Source organism: Panulirus ornatus, chromosome 58, assembly GCF_036320965.1.
Source record: "Panulirus ornatus isolate Po-2019 chromosome 58, ASM3632096v1, whole genome shotgun sequence".
Lineage (NCBI taxonomy): Eukaryota > Metazoa > Arthropoda > Malacostraca > Decapoda > Palinuridae > Panulirus > Panulirus ornatus.
The window spans coordinates 4,183,414-4,206,523 of record NC_092281.1 but is presented as its reverse complement, the minus strand read 5'-3'; the positions used below and the strand labels follow the sequence as shown (position 1 = coordinate 4,206,523).

The 23,110-nt window shown below is 40.5% G+C and overlaps 1 protein-coding gene across 3 annotated transcripts in view; it reads left to right on the top strand.

Annotated features, from left to right (window-relative positions):
* The window catches only part of LOC139766856 (GPI ethanolamine phosphate transferase 2-like), a 110,396-nt gene that overhangs the window by 78,929 nt on the left and 8,357 nt on the right, over positions 1 to 23,110 (top strand). For all 3 annotated transcript variants that reach the window (XM_071695814.1, XM_071695813.1, XM_071695815.1), the window contains 5 exons: positions 2,247 to 2,455; positions 8,917 to 9,134; positions 14,018 to 14,263; positions 15,087 to 16,034; positions 16,198 to 16,370. In XM_071695814.1, the coding sequence (XP_071551915.1) occupies positions 2,247 to 2,455; positions 8,917 to 9,134; positions 14,018 to 14,263; positions 15,087 to 16,034; positions 16,198 to 16,370 (1,794 nt within the window). The remainder of the gene's footprint in view (positions 1 to 2,246; positions 2,456 to 8,916; positions 9,135 to 14,017; positions 14,264 to 15,086; positions 16,035 to 16,197; positions 16,371 to 23,110) is intronic.

Sequence of the window (23,110 nt, the reverse complement as noted above, 5' to 3'; positions counted from 1 at the left end):
CTTCTCACATCACCACTACTTGTCATCCCCTCCCCATTTGCCCCTTTCTTTGATGTTCCCATTTGTTCCCTTGTCTTATGCACTTTATTTACCTCCTTCCAAAACATCTTTTTATTCTCCCTAAAAATTAATGATTCTCACCCCAACTCTCATTTGCCCTCTTTTTCACCTCTTGCACCTTTCTCTTGACCTCCTGCCTCTTTCTTTTATACATCTCCCAGTCATTTGCATTATTTCCCTGCAAAAATCGTCCATATGCCTCTCTCTTCTCTTTCACTAATAATCTTACTTCTTCATCCCACCACTCACTACCTTTTCTAATCTGCCCACTTCCCACGCTTCTCATGCCACAAGCACCTTTTGCGCAAGCCATCACTACTTCCCTAAATACATCCCATTCCTCCCCCACTCCCCTTACGTCCTTTGTTCTCACCTTTTTCCATTCTGTACTCAGTCTCTCCTGGTACTTCCTCTCACAAGTCTCCTTCCCAAGCTGACTTACTCTCACCACTCTCTTCACCCCAACATTCTCTCTTCTTTCCTGAAAACCTCTACATATCTTCACCTTCGCCTCCACAAAATAATTATCAGACATCCCTTCAGTTGCACTTCTCAGCACAGTAACATCCAAAAGTCTCTCTTTCGCATGCCTATCAATTAACACTTAATCCAATAATGCTCTCTGGCCATCTTTCCTACTTTAATCCAATAATGCTCTCTGGCCATCTCTCCTACTTACATACTTACTCTTATGTATATCTCTTTTTAAACCAGGTATTACCAATCACCTGTCCTTTTTCAGCACATAAATCTACAAGCTCTTCACTATTTCTGTTTACAATACTGAACACCCCATGTACACCAATTATTCCCTCAACTGTCACATTACTCACCTTTGCATTCAAATCACCCATTGCTATAACCCAGTCTCGTGCATCAAAACTACTAACACACTCACTCAGCTGCTCCCAAAATACTTTTTTTTTTTTTTTTTTTTTTTTTTGCTGCTGTCTCCCGCGTTTGCAAGGTAGCGCAAGGAATCAGACGAAAGAAATGGCCCCACCCACCCCCATACACATGTATATACATACGTCCACTCACGCAAATATACATACCTACACAGCTTTCCATGGTTTACCCCAGACGCTTCACATGCCCTGATTCAATCCACTGACAGCACGTCAACCCCGGTATACCACATCGATCCAATTCACTCTATTCCTTGCCCTCCTTTCACCCTCCTGCATGTTCAGGCCCCGATCACACAAAATCTTTTTCACTCCATCTTTCCACCTCCAATTTGGTCTCCCACTTCTCCTCGTTCCCTCCACCTCCGACACATATATCCTCTTGGTCAATCTTTCCTCACTCATTCTCTCCATGTGCCCAAACCATTTCAAAACACCCTCTTCTGCTCTCTCAACCACGCTCTTTTTATTTCCACACATCTCTCTTACCCTTATGTTACCTACTCGATCAAACTACCTCACACCACACATTGTCCTCAAACATCTCATTTCCAGCACATCCACCCTCCTGCGCACAACTCTATCCATAGCCCACGCCTCGCAACCATACAACATTGTTGGAACCACTATTCCTTCAAACATACCCATTTTTGCTTTCCGAGATAATGTTCTCGACTTCCACACGTTCTTCAAGGCTCCCAGAATTTTCGTCCCCCTCCCCCACCCTATGATCCACTTCCGCTTCCATGGTTCCATCCGCTGCCAGATCCACTCCCAGATATCTAAAACACTTTACTTCCTCCAGTTTTTCTCCATTCAAACTTACCTCCCAATTGACTTGACCCTCAACCCTACTGTACCTAATTACCTTGCTCTTATTCACATTTACTCTTTACTTTACTTTTCTTTTTGTTATCATAAAATAGGAAAAGTGAAGTTCAGTGACAGAATTAACTCAGAAAATTTGACTTTTCCAAGGAGCACTATTATAGCACTAACCCAGGAATGGGTCTGGTTGCATGTTTCGTGTGAGCTATCATATGGCAGGTGCATGGGGCACTTTCATTTCATCATGTGGACTGAAAGATCATCATTGTACATAGAATTCTGTCATGTTGTTTGATGTCAGATTATTTAGGCAGGGCATAATTTTTGTAAAAATCATTGATGATTTGCCATTTAATGTTCATTTTTCATTTTTCTAGACTAATTTGTCTTGCTACTATGCTGAAGTAATATAATCTGACAGATCCTATTTGATACTGATATATTTCTCAGATCTGGCAAAGTGCGTGAAGTGAAACAAGTTGACCTAGCATCTACGCTGTCCTTCCTAACAGGTGTTGAGGTTCCAGAAGGCAATGTTGGAAGACCTCTCACTGAGGTATTTTCACATTTTGGACTAGAAAGAAGAATGTCGTTACATCATAATGCAGCAAAACAGTTACTGGCAATTGCTCGTGGATCAGGACTTTTTGCTAATCATGGCAAGTTGTTATTCATATTTTTTTGTGAAAAAACAGAAGTAGGGCAGTGGTACTAAAGATCATTAATCAGAGTTCATTATAGGGAAAGATCCATTTTTGAGTCTCAGAGAGAGATACAAAGGAAGTACAAGGCTTGCACATGGTGCTTACCACATATCTTCCTTGTTTATATGAGTTTAAATGAGAAAGACAGACAACAGGAGGCCTGATTGGCCCATAACTGGGTTGTCTAGAAAAAAAAAATTAACAATGTAATTCTGCTCAGCAGTTTTGTAAGCTATCACCAACTCAATGCTGCTGCTCATTAGCCTTCTACTGTCCCTGTTACTGCTGTCGTTTATGCAGCTTATTTCTGGTGTTTTTCCCAAAGTATACTGTTGTTTTCTGGAGCCCCACACAACATAGTTGTCTCTCTTAGGTTCATTTGAAACTGCTCTTAGTTGTTCATTGAATATTCTTTTGAAGGTCTCAGTTTTTACTTTTCTATATTTTTCTAATCTTGTTGGGAAAAACATTGAGGACTATCTCTATCTTTCTTGCCAGGCTCTCATACTTTTCTTTGATGCCTTTTTTGTTATTTTTAAAGAATTCTTGTACATTTAATTACCTATGGTGTTCATTTTTTGAATTCTTATTTCTGTGAAGATTTACTTGATATTTGCAAACATGATTTAAAAAAAAGAATCTTTCTCTAATTCATTTTAGACTGTAGAGTTCAAATTCTCTCAGTCTTTCATGATATTTCATGCGTTTCGTTCCCTCAATTTTACCTGGAAAATGTTTTTGAATTTTCATAAGGATATTGATTTTTTCATAATTGCTGTATCAACATTAGCAAGGTAGTGCCAGGGACAGACAAAGAAGGGCCACATCACTCACGCCAATTCTTAAGCTGTCATGTGTAATGCCTCAAAATTATCTCCGATGCACTTTTAAGAAAACCCACTCTTATTGTACCTGTCCAGCCCCTCCTATGAAGAACACCTGACCCATCCTAATGAAATCCCTTCTCTCACGGAACATGTAAACATACCTATGAGACTATTATATTATTATTATTATACTTAATCGCTGTCTCCCGCGTCAGCAAGGTTGTGCCAGGAAACAGAGAGAGAATTGCCCATCCACTCATATACACATTTTTTTTTTTTTTTTTATACTTTGTCGCTGTCTCCCGCGTTTGCGAGGTAGCGCAAGGAAACAGACGAAAGAAATGGCCCAACCCCCCCCCCCCATACACATGTATATACATACGTCCACACACACAAATATACATACCTACACATCTTTCCATGGTTTACCCCAGACGCTTCACATGCCTTGATTCAATCCACTGACAGCACGTCAACCCCGGTACACCACATCGCTCCAATTCACTCTATTCCTTGCCCTCCTTTCACCTTCCTGCATGTTCAGGCCCCGATCACACAAAATCTTTTTCACTCCATCTTTCCACCTCCAATTTGGTCTCCCTCTTCTCCTTGCTCCCTCCACCTCCGACACATATATCCTCTTGGTCAATCTTTCCTCACTCATCCTCTCCATGTGCCCAAACCACTTCAAAACACCCTCTTCTGCTCTCTCAACCACGCTCTTTTTATTTCCACACATCTCTCTTACCCTTACGTTACTCACTCGATCAAACCACCTCACACCACACATTGTCCTCAAACATCTCATTTCCAGCACATCCATCCTCCTGCGCACAACTCTATCCATAGCCCACGCCTCGCAACCATACAACATTGTTGGAACCACTATTCCTTCAAACATACCCATTTTTGCTTTCCGAGATAATGTTCTCGACTTCCACACATTCTTCAAGGCCCCCAGAATTTTCGCCCCCTCCCCCACCCTATGATCCACTTCCGCTTCCATGGTTCCATCCGCTGCCAGATCCACTCCCAGATATCTAAAACACTTTACTTCCTCCAGTTTTTCTCCATTCAACCTTACCTCCCAATTGACTTGACCCTCAACCCTACTGTACCTAATAACCTTGCTCTTATTCACATTTACTTTTAACTTTCTTCTTCCACACACTTTACCAAACTCAGTCACCAGCTTCTGCAGTTTCTCACATGAATCAGCCACCAGCGCTGTATCATCAGCGAACAACAACTGACTCACTTCCCAAGCTCTCTCATCCCCAACAGACTTCATACTTGCCCCTCTTTCCAAAACTCTTGCATTTACCTCCCTAACAACCCCATCCATAAACAAATTAAACAACCATGGAGACATCACACACCCCTGCCGCAAACCTACATTCACTGAGAACCAATCACTTTCCTCTCTTCCTACACGTACACATGCCTTACATCCTCGATAAAAACTTTTCACTGCTTCTAACAACTTTCCTCCCACACCATATATTCTTAATACCTTCCACAGAGCATCTCTATCAACTCTATCATATGCCTTCTCCAGATCCATAAATGCTACATACAAATCCATTTGCTTTTCTAAGTATTTCTCACCTACATTCTTCAAAGCAAACACCTGATCCACACATCCTCTACCACTTCTGAAAGCACACTGCTCTTCCCCAATCTGATGCTCTGTACATGCCTTCACCCTCTCAATCAATACCCTCCCATATAATTTACCAGGAATACTCAACAAACTTATACCTCTGTAATTTGAGCACTCACTCTTATCCCCTTTGCCTTTGTACAATGGCACTATGCACGCATTCCGCCAATCCTCAGGCACCTCACCATGAGTCATACATACATTAAATAACCTTACCAACCAGTCAACAATACAGTCACCCCCTTTTTTGATAAATTCCACTGCAATACCATCCAAACCTGCTGCCTTGCCGGCTTTCAGCTTCCGCAAAGCTTTCACTACCTCTTCTCTGTTTACCAAATCATTTTCCCTAACCCTCTCACTTTGCACACCACCTCGACCAAAACACCCTATATCTGCCACTCTATCATCAAACACATTCAACAAACCTTCAAAATACTCACTCCATCTCCTTCTCACATCACCACTACTTGTTATCACCTCCCCATTTGCGCCCTTCACTGAAGCTCCCATTTGCTCCCTTGTCTTACACACTCTATTTACCTCCTTCCAGAACATCTTTTTATTCTCCCTAAAATTTAATGATACTCTCTCACCCCAACTCTCATTTGCCCTTTTTTTCACCTCTTGCACCTTTCTCTTGACCTCCTGTCTCTTTCTTTTATACATCTCCCACTCAATTGCATTTTTTCCCTGCAAAAATCATCCAAATGCCTCTCTCTTCTCTTTCACTAATACTCTTACTTCTTCATCCCACCACTCACTACCCTTTCTAATCAACCCACCTCCCACTCTTCTCATGCCACAAGCATCTTTTGCGCAATCCATCACTGATTCCCTAAATACATCCCATTCCTCCCCCACTCCCCTTGCTTCCATTGTTCTCACCTTTTTCCATTCTGTACTCAGTCTCTCCTGGTACTTCCTCACACAGGTCTCCTTCTCAAGCTCACTTACTCTCACCACCCTCTTCACCCCAACATTCACTCTTCTTTTCTGAAAACCCATACAAATCTTCACCTTAGCCTCCACAAGATAATGATCAGACATCCCTCCAGTTGCACCTCTCAGCACATTAACATCCAAAAGTCTCTCTTTCGCACGCCTGTCAATTAACACGTAATCCAATAACGCTCTCTGGCCATCTCTCCTACTTACATAAGTATACTTATGTATATCTCGCTTTTTAAACCAGGTATTCCCAATCATCAGTCCTTTTTCAGCACATAAATCTACAAGCTCTTCACCATTTCCATTTACAACACTGAACACCCTATGTATACCAATTATTCCCTCAACTGCCACATTACTCACCTTTGCATTCAAATCACCCATCACTATAACCCGGTCTCGTGCATCAAAACCACTAACACACTCATTCAGCTGCTCCCAAAACACTTGCCTCTCTTGATCTTTCTTCTCATGCCCAGGTGCATATGCACCAATAATCACCCACCTCTCTCCATCAACTTTCAGTTTTACCCATATTAATCGAGAATTTACTTTCTTACACTCTATCACATACTCCCACAACTCCTGTTTCAGGAGTATTGCTACTCCTTCCCTTGCTCTTGTCCTCTCACTAACCCCTGACTTTACTCCCCAGACATTCCCAAACCACTCTTCCCCTTTACCCTTGAGCTTCGTTTCACTCAGAGCCAAAACATCCAGGTTCCTTTCCTCAAACATACTACCTATCTCTCCTTTTTTCACATCTTGGTTACATCCACACACATTTAGGCACCCCACTCTGAGCCTTCGAGGAGGATGAGCCCTCCCCGCGTGACTCCTTCTTCTGTTTCCCATTTTAGAAAGTTAATACAAGGAGGGGAGGATTTCTGGCCCCCCGCTCCCGTCCCCTCTAGTCGCTTTCTACGACATAAATGCCAATATACACACATATACTTACATATACATACACACACACACAGACACATACATATTTATACATGTACATTTTCATACTTGCTTGCCTTCATCCATTCCTATTGCTGCCCCACCCCACAGGAAACAGCATCACTACCCCCTACTTCAGCAAGGTAGTGCCAGGAAAACAGACAAAAAAGGCCACATTCATTCACACTCAGTCTCTAGCTGTCATGTGTAATGCACCTAAACCACCTATCAAAACTCAGCCTTCAACCAACCACATCTCTAAAGAGGGAAGTCATGAAACACTTACACAAAATCCACCCTAAAACATCTCCCCATCCACCACTCACTCCCTTGAAGAACTGTCCGACTAGAGGCCCTAACAACATTTCACACTTTCACCTAAAACACCATGGTCCACTTGCAATTGAAGCGCTTGAAGATATCATCAATTACCTCTAGCTACACAACAACATCCCAAACATCCAGACACTTACCAACATAATACCCTTCAAAAACCTTCCAAACCACTTTACTCCCCGCATAATCAAACGAACATCCCATTTTCACCCATAATGCATGGCTTCACACCCAAACACTCTACCATCACACTGCTTTCTGATGTTAGACAGCATATCCTCAGTGGATTCATGCAGTCACAATCCCCCCTCCTTCATAATGTTAGTTGCAGCAGACTATGGCAAAGCATTTGACACTGTATCCTGACACATCCTCTAACAAAAAATAGTTGACACCAACCCCAACAACAATGACAAAAAGTGGTTGGCCAATTTCATAGGTGGCTGCCATGCTAGTCTTTCACAATGCTTCACCACTATAACCCTACAACTCTACAGTGGCATTCCTCAAGGAGTTTTTTCTCCAATTCTTCATTCTCATCCTAAACAACATCCCATTGCCTTGTGCAAACCTCATCGTGAAGGGCCTTTCATATGCAGATAACCTCACAATCAAATCACACCACCTTGACACCACAATAGCAATATCAAACAGCTCTACATTACACAATTGGAACAATGGCTCACCCAGAGCAGAATGTCTGCATCTCCACAAAAGTCTTCAGTCACTCTTTTAAACCCAGACAGACATGAATCCATCTCACACCTTCAGTTGCCTTGAATGGAGTCTCTCCCATTAAGTAAAACACCAACCATTTTAGGCATCACATACAGCACTTAACTCCCCACACCAATAACATAAACACAAAAGGAACACACAAATTGAGTGCCTTCAGAACATGAACTGGCACCAGATTTGGACAAGAAAAAGAATCCATCAGCATCTTATACAAACTTCACTGCTCCTCTTTAAATTCTTCCTTGCCTGCCTGATCTACCCTTTCTACAATCTCTTTTAGGAAACTTAGCATTGCATACACAAACATGTTCCTGATTTAATGAAGCCACCTTTGTCATCATCTACATGGCATGACAGGGAACAATACGAAACAAAGCTACCATATGGAGTGAGGATGACATGCTCGTCAAAATCACGTTTGGAGGTAATGTGCAGAGCATAATAATGCATTGTAGCAGGCTGGATGATTGCTTTGCTGTAGAGCTGTAGTTAATCGTTTCATGATTTTCTTATTGTTTTTACTTACATTGGTTTTAATCATGTCAGAACATTAAATCAAAAGGAAAGAAAAATGGATATGAAATTGTGAAATTTGCAGAGGCTAAAGATGGGACGTTTTAAGAGTTTGAATATTTGAATAATACTCGAGATGGATGGTGGAGTGGAAGTTGAGCAACCAGAAAGCCCTAAAGAGAGCAGTTTACACAAAAAAAATTGAATTATCATATGTGTTTAGGATATTGAAGAACATTAGGGAGATTATGGTATTTATACAAAATTTTGAAGTTATTGTTTGATTGAAGGATAAGGCATTTGATAATTAGGTCAGGTGAAGAATTACTATTGCTACTATTACTATTATTTATTACTTTATTCCCGAGACTCATGAATGAGAAGTTTTGCTAGACACTGAAATTATGGGTTTTGAACACATTACTTTCATCTGTTTCATGCAGGTAATGCTGACTTAATTTTTGAAGAAGCAACAAGGCTACACAAAGAAGTTTTAGAAAAGCACAAGCATCTGCCTGATTCTAGTTACAACACAGCTGAAGTTGAACGAGTTTGCAAGTTCTATCTTGAATGTCAGCTGATGGTGTCAGAAGCTCTTACCTCAAAGCTGCAAAGTTATGACCTTCCCACCATATTCATAGCCACAAGTGCTGTCATTATGGTTAGTTAAATTTTTTCATTGACAAAGAACTCTAACAGAAGGATGTGTTTATGCTGATAAGTTTTAGTATCCATTATGAGAGCATTTGACTAGGAAATACTGGAACAGGACAAAGAAAGCATATGCATTATATGAAACTGAAAAAGCTTATGATGATATGCATTGGAAAGGAGTTTGAAGCATTAAAAGTACACTGTGCTGGAAGGGGAATCCTAAAGGCAGAAAAGGAATCTGATGAGTTGAGAAAGTATTTAAAGTATTGAGTGGTTTGGTGAAAAGAGAATATGTGTTGAAAACCTTGTCTAAGATAAATAATGGCAGAGCATATGGAGTGGATGGGATTGTAGTTGAATTTCATACGAAGGGGTGACAGTATTGATTGGTGGATGAGGGCTTTCAGTTGAGGTGCATGCACCTGTATAATGCCATTGTATGAAGACAAGGGGAACAAAAGTGGTGGCTTCAGGAGTGGTAGGTGATTTTTATGGATCAAGTATTTGCTCAGATGAATCTGTTTGAGAAATAGGATTTTTATGTGGTACTTATAGATCTGAATAAAACATATGATAGGGTTGATGGAGATAGGATTTTTATGTGGTACTTATAGATCTGAATAAAACATATGATATGGTTGATGGAGATGCTTTGTGGAGGGTGTTGCAGAAAGCTACTAGAAGTAATGAGGAGTTTCTGGCAAGAGAAGGAGGTGTGTGCAAGTTGAAAGAGAGGTGTGTGAGTGATTCCAGGTAAAGGTGGGTCTTTGTCATGTGTGTGTGATGTTATCTTGAGTGTTACAGCTGTGTATGGATGGGATGGAGGAGGAGGTAAATGTGAGGGTCTTTGAGAGCGTAAGGTCAGCAGTTTTTTGGAGTGGTATGTGAGTCAGTTTTTGTTTGATAATGACATGGCTCTGGTGCCAGACTCAAGTAAGAAATTGCTGAGGTTGGTGTCTCTTGAGTTTGGGAGAGTGTGTGCAAGGAGAAAGTTGAAAGTAAATGTGAATGAAAATAAGGTTATTAGGTTTAGCAAGGGAGAAAGGGTGGTTGGTTGGAGTGAACCTGGAAGAAATTGAGTATTTTAGGTGTCTGGGTATGGACTTGGCAGCAAATGGAACCTTGGGAGTTGAAGTAAGCCACAGTATTGGTAAGTGGGCTTCGGTCTATGGTGGACTGAGGAGTGTGTGAGTGAAGTCACTGTTTGCAAAAGCAAGGGTGGATATGTTGGACGGTATTGTAGTCCTAACGGTAATGTATGGGTGCAGGGTATAGGTCCTAGATCAGAAAAAAAATGTGAGAAAGGATGGATATGTTAGAATTATAATGTATGGGGATGTTATGTGGTGTGAGAAGGGTTGAATAAGAAATAAGGTAGGAAAGAGCTGTGTAGTAAGAAGAGTGTGGTAGGAAGAGCTGAAGAGGATGAAGGAGAAGAGACTGGCTAGTAGGGTATATTTGTCAGAAGGGGAAGAAACCAAGAGAAGAAGACCAAGGATGAGATGGAAGGATGGCATCAATTATGTTTCGAATTGATTTTTGGATATTTAGGAGGATATGAGGCATGCATGGGAGAGAATGAATTGGAATGTTTTGGACATGTAGGAGGATATGAGGCATGCATGGGAGCAAATGAGTTGGAATGTTTGAGACATGTAGGAGGATATTAGGCATGCATGGGGAAGAATGAGTTGGAATGTAGTGGTATACAGGGGGCAACGTGCTGTCATTGTGGAGATCTAGGAATGGATGTGTTAGAATTAAAATATTTGAGGATAGTGTGTGGTGTGAGGAGAGTTGATCAAGAAATGATGGGATGAGAGAGAGACAGGTGTGGCAGTAAGAAGAGTGTGGTTGTTAGAGCTGAAGAAGATGTGCTGAAATGGTTTGGACATATGGAGAAAATGAGGGATGAGAGACTGACTATTAGGGTATATTTGTCAGAAGTGAAGGGAACAAAAAGGGAAAGACCAAGGGTGAGATGGAATGATAGCATCAAGGATGCTTTGAGTTATTGGGTCTAAACATGCATAGGGATGAGGTATGCATGGGATACAGTGAGTTGGAGTGTTGTGGTATACAGGAGGCACAGAAACAGGGCATATGAAGCAGTCCATAGATCTTGGCAGCTCTGCTTTTGGTGCATTATACATGTCAGCTAGAGAGAGGATGTGGGTAAATGAGGCTGTGCCTAGCGCTGCCTTCTTACACAGGTTTTAGTGAACAAGTATGAAATGAATTAATAAAAAGCAAGAAAATTGGTGCATTCTTAGAAAAGCAAACACAGATTTCAGAGAATGGATGCATAGAAATTTAAAAGAGAATAACAAACTATTTAGGATAGAGGTAAACAGTAACTGGATGAAGATCTGTATGAAAAGTGAGGGTGTGCTTCTAAAGTTTGTGAGTCTGCTTGTGGATGAAGTGTGTAATAGGTGGAAGGATTTCTTTAAAGAGCTGATTGTTGATGATTTAAGAAATGAAGGTACTTGGACTGTAGGATTTGAGGTAAGAAAATGTAGTATATCAGGCAGAGGAAGAAAGGATGTGCAGTATCTGCAAAGAATGTTGTCCACCCCCATATATTTTCAAAGGCGATACATTGATAAGGGTTATTTTGGGTATAAGCATATGGCAGCCTCAAGGTGAAATCATTATACATATGATCTCTGAGGCTAGTGTTTCTAATGGTGTGAGCATTAACAACCTTTCTCAGTGTGCCTCAGACTTTCTTAAGGAAATGATGTTCTTTCCTTACTTTTCCAGGCTGCCACCTCATTTTTGGAATTTTGCTTCTGAGCAGTGTATTTCTTCCACCAGTTCTTCAAGATGGCTCATACCATTCTAAAGAGAAGGAAGCCTAAATTTTTACCTTGAAGCAAGAAAATATGGGTACATGTAAGGTTTGAAGGTGCACTGGATGCTCAGAATACACTATCAGTGGGCTGCTTCCAGCAGTTTCTCATCAGGACCTCACCTCATTCAGATCAAGACCTTATGGACCCTAAACATGGGCCTAGAATATTTCAGGAACCTTGCCACTTCCATAACCAGGCATCTGCAGATGGTAATCAAGGTCATAGGAGAGGTGACTGAGTACTAAAATGTAAGCGTTACATCTCTTTTGAAAATGCATGGGGAGGCAGACAAGGTTTTTTTTGTGGACACTAGATGGTTTTGTGATTGATGGCAAAGGAAGAAGGTGAAGCTGCTTTTGAGTGGATTGGAAAGTTATATATCATAGCATGCAACGTGATCTTCCAGATGAAAGGATGAAAGGTAATGATTATTTCTGTGTACCAAGATAAAGGGAGAACATTGTTTGTTAACAGAAATGTCTTCATGGTTAGCAAGGGCATGATTATGACTTATTGTGCTAAAAGGATTACTGAACCCCTTTTTGGTGAAGAGATGGGCTTAGAAAGGGAAGAAAGATGGAATTTGGAGAAAATTATAGAGAAGAAAATATTTGATGTATTGAAATATTTGAAAAGGTATGTTGAACTTAATAGGAAAGAACTTTGGGAAGATCTTACTCGTAGTAGTGTTTATTGGAGTCCTATTTATGCTCTTAGCTTTTATAATGGAATTAGTGCTTGACTGGGAATAGATAGATAGTAAGTAATTTGAAATGTGTGTGTGTGTGTATAGTGTAATGTTACCATTGTGAAATATGAATGTTTGGGTGAGATGGGGTGAAACTAATTGGAAGCTGCCAAAGTTTTTATATGCTAATAGTGCCGTTTGCCTTGTCGACTGAATCAAAGGGATTGGGTAGACTGTTAGGTTTCTTTATTGGTGTTTGTAGAGACAATTTTAGACATTAAATGCAAGAAAAAAGCAATTTTTTTTCAAGCTCGATAGTTTGCAATATCAGCCTGAATGGAGAATTAAAAGAAGTAGATGAATTTGGGTATTTAGATGTGATGTTTAAAAAGGATGGTAGTTGGAAAGCTAAAGTTTAGAATAAAGTTGTGCAGGGAAAAGGCTAGGGAGTGCTCTGAGGGCTGTAATAGATTAGAAGAATGTAAGTATAAAGCATGGAAGAAGTTTGTAATGGAATACCTGTCCCATATATAATGTATGGATGTGAAGCCTTAGTTATTTGTTTTTGTTGGTCTAGAAGAGCAACGAAAATGGATAACTTATGTTGTTTAATTGGAATTTAGGTAAAAGATAAAGGACAATGATGATTGGACAAAGATTTGTGAAGAGAATGTAAGAATGATGTAGAAACAGTCTGTTAAGACCAATATATGCAATAAGTGGTTTGTTTAGGAATGTTTTCATGAGGATATCAGAGGATGTTTTTTTTAATTTTCCAAAAGAAGGAACAGAGAAGGGGGCCAGGTGAGGATATTCCCTCAAAGGCCCAGTCCTCTGTTCTTAACGCTACCTCGCTATTGCGGGAAATAATATGAATAAATATCAGAGGATGTGTGTTCTGGCTATCCCTTATCAATCTATCTCTATCTTTGACACCCATTCCCTCCAGGAACTCTTAGCAAGGGGGTGGCCATGGTAAGTCTCCATAGCTAGTGAACTCCAGTGCCATTTCTTAGCCTTTAGTACCTCAACCTTATCAAGCCACTGGCAGAACCATTCTAGTGCAATGTTTAAAGAGGCTCCTACCTAATGCTCTTATGTACTACTACCTAATGTTCCAACCTAATGCTTCCATCTAATGTTCCTACCCACAACTTCTACCTAGTGTTTCTACCTAATGCTCCTGTCTAATATTCTTACCTACTTCTATCTACATGTCCTGAAAGATGCAGAACCTGTGATTTTTTAGGGGGAGGGTCTGTTCTCTGTAGTGAAAAAAATAATTGGGTAAAGTTAGATATTTTGCATAGATTTTTGAATTATTACTCTTTGTTTCTCCTGTAGATTTTGGCATTAAGTTTCTGGAGGCTTTATACAAGGCCATCTGCATCAAGACACATCAGTGCAGTCACTATCTGCTGGTGTGCTGGTGGAACATTCCTGGCTTGGCTCCTCTGCTGTGCTGCTGCTTCAGGTTCTCATATATGCAATCTGCTGCGTCCAACTGCCTGGCTTCTGGCTGTTTCAGTCATTTACATCATGATGACGGCATCTCAGATCTTTTACAATGGAACATCTGAGACATTTAAAGTAAGATATCGTAGAAGTAATTTGGATAGGTAAATCATCATAGTTTTTCAGTACAAATAGTAAGCAGCATGTAATATTGCCAATTTGACCACAGTGCAGAAATGGTTTTATTTCACTGCCTCACCTTAACACATCTAGACTCATATTCCCCTCATACATATTCAAAGTATGTTTTTAGGTGCCTTTCCTACCTTCTGCCTCATTATTGCCCTTCTTACCTCCCTTTTGCTATAGGCCCCTGTACTTGTATCCTGTTCCTTACCTCCTCCATACCCTTGCATGTAGCAACTGCTGCCTCCCCTTCTCCCTACATTCATCAGTTTTTCAAAATACCCTTTCCATCTTCCTTTCACTTCATCCTTTTGATTCAGCAGTTCACTTGCCTTACATCGTGCATCACCATTTCCACTCTTACATCCACCCCTTTCGTTTTTCATGTCCTTCCAATATAATTTCTTATCCCAAAACTTTTCACTACACTTTCTTCCAAAATCTTCATCTGCTCTTTTTCTGCTTTCCTCCAGCATCATCTTAACATTAAATATTTTGCATTCTTCCCTCCTCCTTTGCTGAACTATCACTGGTACATTCTTATTGAGCAATCTACCATATGCCTTTTTCTTCTCTTCCACGGCATTTCTAATCTCTTCTGTCCAACATGCATTGCCCTTTTTTTTCCAGTATCTCACTACCATGTATCCAATGACTAGTATTTCTCTAAACATTTTAAACACCTCATTTATTATGCAACGAGTTTTGTATTTTCAGTTTATATACATGAGCTTAAAAGTGTAAGAATAATTATTGACATTATTTTTTCCAGAAAGATAACGTAATGGATCCACTCTATTACTTTCTACTGTTTGGGACTGGCTTACATACACTAAGTCTCTTAGGAACCAGCTTAGTGGAGGAGGAGCATCAGACTGTTTATTTCCTGTTAACCAGTCTTCATATTGGACTTATACTTAAGATAATTGTCCAAACTGTTAGAGGATCAGTTAACTCTAATATGAAAATAGATGTGAATAAGAAAGTTGATGATTCCAGGACTAGGAGTGAAGTAGAAAATTCTTCAGAATTACCAACAAAAGTTAGGAAAATTAATGAAAATGTCACTCTTTTACAAAAACTTCATAGACCGTCAAACAAGTTGATGATATTACTTATTGTTAGCTTGTTACTGAGCAGGCTTATGAGATCTTGGAATTCCACAGGAGATAAATGGAAACACTTAGAAGACTTGGGTGACAGCATACGAGCTATAGGAGGCTATGTTCTTATGCTTGTTGTACTTTTTGGCCTTGGTATCTCGCTTCTGTTATTTTCACGAAATTGCGTACCTCTAGTATTATTGAGCTGTGGTTGTATTTTTGGACGACACTATCCATACTGGGGGAGGGATGTTAGTACTGGAACATTTGAGGCACAAGTTGCACATTTAGCAATAGTTTTATTATTTGTTTATGGACTATTCAAATCAAAACTGTTTGACTTTAAAGCTTATGCCTCTAAATCCCAGAAAATTTTAGACGTTTATGAACCTGAAGAGGAGAAAATTGATATTCTTCTGAGATATAGTTATACATCTTTGAGTCTCCTCTTTCTTCTCCTTCAACGAGCAGACAATGTAGGACTCATGTCCCTAGTGCTTCTGCAGAACTGGTTACTTAGCTCAGTGTTTTACAGACTCACTCTCATTAAGGTTATTTCAGTAGACATGGCAGCGTTGGCAGTGAACTGGCTCGCCTTTGCTCATTTCTTCTTTCAGGTGAGTCTTGAAAGTGCTTCACTTTAGAGCTGATTTCACCTTTTTTACACAATGAAAACATGTAGCATAACAAAGAGTATATGATTCATAAGTCCTAAAAAATGCTGGTTTTGTCCACCACTGGGTTATATTGCCTAATAAATGCCATGAACTTGTTTTTCAGGGAAATAGCAATAGTTTGACCACTGTTGACATCAGTGCAGGTTTTGTTGGAGTCACTTCATACCATCCAATCATCCATGGAATTTTTATCGCAACTCAGACCTTTGGTGGAAGCTTCCTCACCTATCTTGCTTATTTAATATATATCATCTCAAAGGATGGACAAAAGGAAAGGTAAGGAAATTTAGTAACTAACTGGCCCATAGGAGATAGATTTTGGAGTTGAAGTGTGAAACAGTCATATTTTGCCATCCTAGGTAACTGTCTGTTGTTAGGCAGCTAATCATTGTCCCTAAATTAAAAGTCATGAGGTTGATGTTATCCTAACCTCATTTCATGGGATCCTTTGCAATCCTGGCTAATATAATGGCTGACATCAAGTAACAGGTCAGAATAAGCTCAAAAAGCTCCCATGTAAACAATATTATACAGATGGGTTGTGATATAGTAAGACGATGCTTCGACTTTGTTATAGCATGAGTACTTGAATTAATTTCATGCCATCGTGATACTGCGCAAGGCCAGCTGGCATGCAGTTCACCCAATTGATGGCACTACACTCCACAAAGTTGATGAAACTCAACCCAAGCAGTTGTAAAGTAATGAGGTTGGGGCAGAGTGAAAGAAGGCCTCAGTATGATTATTACCTAGCAGGAAATAAGCTTCAGGATTCTATGTGTGAGAGAGACTTATGGAATTAAGTGAAAAAGGGCACCAGTATGACTGTTACCTCACAAAAATTAGTTCAGGATTCTCTATGCAAAAAAGACTTAGGAGTCAACATCATCACTAACCTGTTGCCAAAGTCCCATGGTAGAAGAAAAGTTAAGGAGACAATCTGTCTGTAGGCAATTATCAAAATAGCTTTCAAGTGAATGGATTAGGAAATATTTAACAAGCTATTCATTCCTACATAAGGCTAAAATTAGAATGTTTCTCAGGTTTGGTCAATGCATCTAAAGAAGCACAAAGAGTTAACTGAGAATATCCAGAGAAAGGCAGCAAAATTGATAGCAGAATTAAGAGAGCTGACTTACAGGAAATGCTAGAGGCTTTAAAGTCGGCCACCTTAGAAGAGAGAGTAGATTAAGGGATGAATTGATCACATTGAAAAAATTTTCAAAACAGACTCATGACATAGATAGTTAACATTTGTTCAAGAGATGTATGGATAGTGCAACCAGAGGACATAAAATGAGAGTAAGCAAGAAACTTGTTAAAAAAGATGTAAAGAAGTACTCTTATTATATGAGTGATGGATGAATGGAATAAAATCATGCATATAGCATTTTTTTTTATGTTGAAGGCTCCAGTCATGGACAAAAGTCCATATCAAGGCTGGGCCTTAATTGAAACAGAGAGAAAAATGAAAGGGAAAAAGAAAAGACAAGGGAAAATACGAATTTTGGAAGAAGTGAAAAACCTCTCTTTTAAAATGTGCCAGGTCATAGTTATTGGAGAGACATGAGAGGATAGAGAGTTCCAAAGCTTCAATGTGTAGGGAAAGAAGTAGTTATCAAAGCGGCCCACCTTTGCGTTACCAATAGCCACACAGCAATCATGTGATGCAGCAGCTTGCTGAGTATTGTTGGTCTACCTAGAGGGTAAGGCATACAAGAATCTAGCTCCTGGGTGCAAAAACCAAAGTAATACCTATAGAAAAGGGAAAGTGAACCAATATTGCAGTGCAGGGCAAGAGGATTAAGTTTGGAAGTTAGCCTGGGACAGTTTATAAGTTGGACCGCCTTCAACTCACTTCTGTCAAGTAAGAATGCAGAGCTAGAACCACCCCAGATGTGAGAGCAGTACTTCATAAAAGGACAAATAAATCCTTTGTATAAACAGAGTGCCTGTTCAGAAGACAAGAAGTTGCAGCATTTAAACAGGACTCCCAGTTTTTTAGAGGCAGGCTTAGGTATTACTGTAATGTGGGGTTTCCAAGAAAGAGTGGATGTTACAGTGACAAGGTTCATTCATTGACTCAAGAGCTGGAATTACAGAATTGTCAAAGGAGAGACAAGAGTTGTGAGGAGTTTTAGACTGAGAGATTGGTAAAAACTGGGTTTTGGAGGCATTAACCTTAACTGGATTTTGTCTACCACACTGAAATATCCTGTCCAGGTCTGAGTTTATTGAGGAATTGTGTCAAGACGAGATGCAGATTGAGTGACAGAAGAGGCAGAATTGAAGGATATGGATCAATGCATTACTGAGTCATCAGTGTATGAGTGCATTTGATTATTTGTAGAGAAGACGAAATCATTGAAAAAGTGGAGAAAAAGTAGAGGGGACAGGACAGAACTTTGAAGGACACTGTTGTCTATGGAGAAAAGTTGAGAGACTGACCTATCAACAACCACAGAGATAGATTGGTCATAGAGGAAGCTAGATATGAAGGAGCAAAGTGAGGGAGGGAAGCCAAAGGAGAGGAGCTTAGGGATGAGACCCCGATGCCACATTCTGTCAGAAGCTTTGGATATTTCAAGGGCAACTACACATAACTTCCCAAAATCTTTCAGGGATGATGACCATGCATTAGTAAGATTGGAAAGAATATCACCATTGGATCTCGCCTTATGGAAGCCTTATTGGTGATCAGAGTGAAGACTGATTTTCAAGGTGTCTAAGAATATGGGAGTTGAGTAGGGATTTAAAGACTTTGGAAACAGTAGATGTCAAAGCAATAGGACTATAGTTAGAGGGGTCAGAACAGTCACCTTTCTTATGGATGGGTTGTATCAGTGCATACAGAAGTGGAAGAGATGAGCAAGCACAGGTTTAAGCTCAAATGCAAACTCTGAGTACACGGGGATGGATGCCATTAGGACCATAAACCTTGCGTGTGTCCAGAGATCGAAGTTTTTTCGGACAGTCTGAAAACAGATCATAGGGAGGGGCATGGGATTGGTAAGAGGAGCATCAGGGTGTAAAAGAATGTTAGAGTCATCCAAGGTGGAGTTAGAGAAGAATTAGGAACCAAAGAGAGTTACTTTTTCTATGGCTGAGACAGCTGTTGTACTATCAGAAAAGAAAAAGAAGGAAAGGCAAAGCAACAGAAGTTGTTAGAGATGCCCTTAGCTAAAGACTAGGGAGACCTATCAATGGATGACGAGGAAAGGTTATCACACTTGCCTTTGAATAAAGGGAGTGCTTTGCCTCATGGACAACATGCTTGCAGTGATTACGGACAGTGATGAAAGCTGAATGGAAGCCAGGGGAAGGAGAGTTTCCCCAAGCTCAATATGCCTGATCCCTTGCCTGAACTGAATGGCCTCAGAGCAGGAACAGTTGAACCATGAATTGGATGAAGAGGTCCTCTTGGAGAAAGGGGATAGATACTCGCATTCCCACAAAAATAACCTATGCCATGCATTTTGTGGAGATAGAAGCATCACCACTTAAGAAACAGTAATTTTTAGAAGTTGTGTGATTATCAAGAATGTTTGACAGGTGGGGCCATGCGAATGTAAAACTACTTCTCTGTACAGTATAAATAGGTAATTACAATCCATGCAACAGTTCTCTACCAGCATCCACATGTATAAAGACAGACCTTTTACCGCTTATATAAGTCTTGGGGTCCCAGTCACTATACTGTTCAAAAAATTCATCTTACGTTTCGTCAGTGATAGTGAATTACATTTATTTATATAATTTATCAAAATGGTTGTCATTATTAGGTTCTTGACTATTTCATGCACTAAAAATAAGTTATATAATCATTTATTATACTTAATCGCTGTTTCCTGCATTAGCAAGGTAGCGCCAGGAAATAGACGAAGAATGGCCCATCCACTCATATACACATATATATACATAAATGCCCATACACACACAAATACATATCAACATATACATACAGAACATATGTATATACATGTACATATTCATACTTGCTTCCCTTCACCCATTTTCTGTGGCTACCCCACCCCACAGGAAATAGCATCACTACCTCCTGCTTCAGAGAGGTAGCACCAGGAAATTAGACAAAAAAGGCCACATTTGTTCACACTCTGTCTCTAGCTGTCATATGTAATGCACCAAAACCACAGCTCCCTATCCTCATCCAGGTCCCACGGACCTTTCCATGGTTTACCCTAGATGCTTCACATGCCCTGGTTCAGCTGTATTTTAAGGAAAATAATAGCAAAATTGATGATGCATCATGGAGACAAGTCAGATCATCTTTCAGTACTGAACGTTGTTTTACTTAGGGAATGATACGTAAATTGTATTCATATACTTCTTATATACAAAGTTTTAACCTAATGCATAATGATTATCTACACATTCACAAAATATGTAAAAAGAAACCTTACTTAACCCTTCTCAGGGTCCCAGTTACTCAACTGTTCAAGTAATCTTACTTTTGGTGAATGATACGGTACTTACCCAATGTGTAAACTGAAAATTACTAATGTTTTGACCATTATTTGGCACATTATTTCCATTACTTACAAAACATTTCAGTAAAATTTCTTGTATTTTGGGTCTTTGGACCCAAACTCTATGTTTATGTGGAAACTATTATTATGATACGGTGCAAAGTGATTTAATGTGAACATTCTTGGAACGTATTTTGTACTATATCCTGGCCCATCTGTAATGTTTTTTTTTTTTTTTTATTTTGCTTTGTCGCTGTCTCCCGCGTTTGCGAGGTAGCGCAAGGAAACAGACGAAAGAAATGGCCCAACCAACCCCCATACACATGTATATACATACGTCAACACACGCAAATATACATACCTACACAGCTTTCCATGGTTTACCCCAGACGCTTCACATGCCCCGATTCAATCCACTGACAGCACGTCAACCCCGGTGTACCACATCGCTCCAATTCACTCTATTCCTTGCCCTCCTTTCACCCTCCTACATGTTCAGGCCCGATCACACAAAATCTTTTTCACTCCATCTTTCCACCTCCAATTTGGTCTCCCTCTTCTCCTCGTTCCCTCCACCTCCGACACATATATCCTCTTGGTCAATCTTTCCTCGCTCATTCTCTCCATGTGCCCAAACCATTTCAAAACACCCTCTTCTGCTCTCTCAACCATGCCCTTTTTATTTCCACACATCTCTCTTACCCTTACATTACTTACTCAATCAAATCACCTCACACCACACATTGTCCTCAAACATCTCATTTCCAGCACATCCATCCTCCTGCGCACAACTCTATCCATAGCCCACACCTCGCAACCATACAACATTGTTGGAACCACTATTCCTTCAAACATACCCATTTTTGCTTTCCGAGATAATGTTCTCGACTTCCACACATTCTTCAAGGCTCCCAGAATTTTCGCCCCCTCCCCCGCCCTATGATCCACTTCCGCTTCCATGGTTCCATCCGCTGCCAGATCCACTCCCAGATATCTAAAACACTTCACTTCCTCCAGTTTTTCTCCATTCAAACTCACCTCCCAATTGACTTGACCCTCAACCCTACTGTACCTAATAACCTTGCTCTTATTCACATTTACTCTTAACTTTCTTCTTTCACACACTTTACCAAACTCAGTCACCAGCTTCTGCAGTTTCTCACATGAATCAGCCACCAGCGCTGTATCATCAGCGAACAACAACTGACTCACTTCCCAAGCTCTCTCATCCCCAACAGACTTCATACTTGCCCCTCTTTCCAAAACTCTTGCATTCACCTCCCTAACAACCCCATCCATAAACAAATTAAACAACCATGGAGACATCACACACCCCTGCCGCAAACCTACATTCACTGAGAACCAATCACTTTCCTCTCTTCCTACACGTACACATGCCTTACATCCTCGATAAAAACTTTTCACTGCTTCTAACAACTTGCCTCCCACACCATATATTCTTAATACCTTCCACAGAGCATCTCTATCAACTCTATCATATGCCTTCTCCAGATCCATAAATGCTACATACAAATCCATTTGCTTTTCTAAGTATTTCTCACATACATTCTTCAAAGCAAACACCTGATCCACACATCCTCTACCACTTCTGAAAGCACACTGCTCTTCCCCAATCTGATGCTCTGTACATGCCTTCACCCTCTCAATCAATACCCTCCCATATAATTTACCAGGAATACTCAACAAACTTTTTATATTATTTTTTATTATACTTTGTCGCCGTCTCCCGCGTTTGCGAGGTAGCGCAAGGAAACAGACGAAAGAAATGGCCCAACCCCCTCCCCATACACATGTATATACATACGTCCACACACGCAAATATACATACCTACACAGCTTTCCATGGTTTACCCCAGACGCTTCACATGCCCTGCTTCAATCCACTGACAGCACGTCAACCCCGGTATACCACATCGCTCCAATTCACTCTATTCCTTGCCCTCCTTTCACCCTCCTGCATGTTCAGGCCCCGATCACACAAAATCTTTTTCACTCCATCTTTCCACCTCCAATTTGGTCTCCCTCTTCTCCTTGTTCCCTCCACCTCCGACACATATATCCTCTTGGTCAATCTTTCCTCACTCATCCTCTCCATGTGCCCAAACCACTTCAAAACACCCTCTTCTGCTCTCTCAACCACGCTCTTTTTATTTCCACACATCTCTCTTACCCTTACGTTACTCACTCGATCAAACCACCTCACACCACACATTGTCCTCAAACATCTCATTTCCAGCACATCCATCCTCCTGCGCACAACTCTATCCATAGCCCACGCCTCGCAACCATACAACATTGTTGGAACCACTATTCCTTCAAACATACCCATTTTTGCTTTCCGAGATAATGTTCTCGACTTCCACACATTCTTCAAGGCCCCCAGGATTTTCGCCCCCTCCCCCACCCTATGATCCACTTCCGCTTCCTGGGTTCCATCCGCTGCCAGATCCACTCCCAGATATCTAAAACACTTCACTTCCTCCAGTTTTTCTCCATTCAAACTCACCT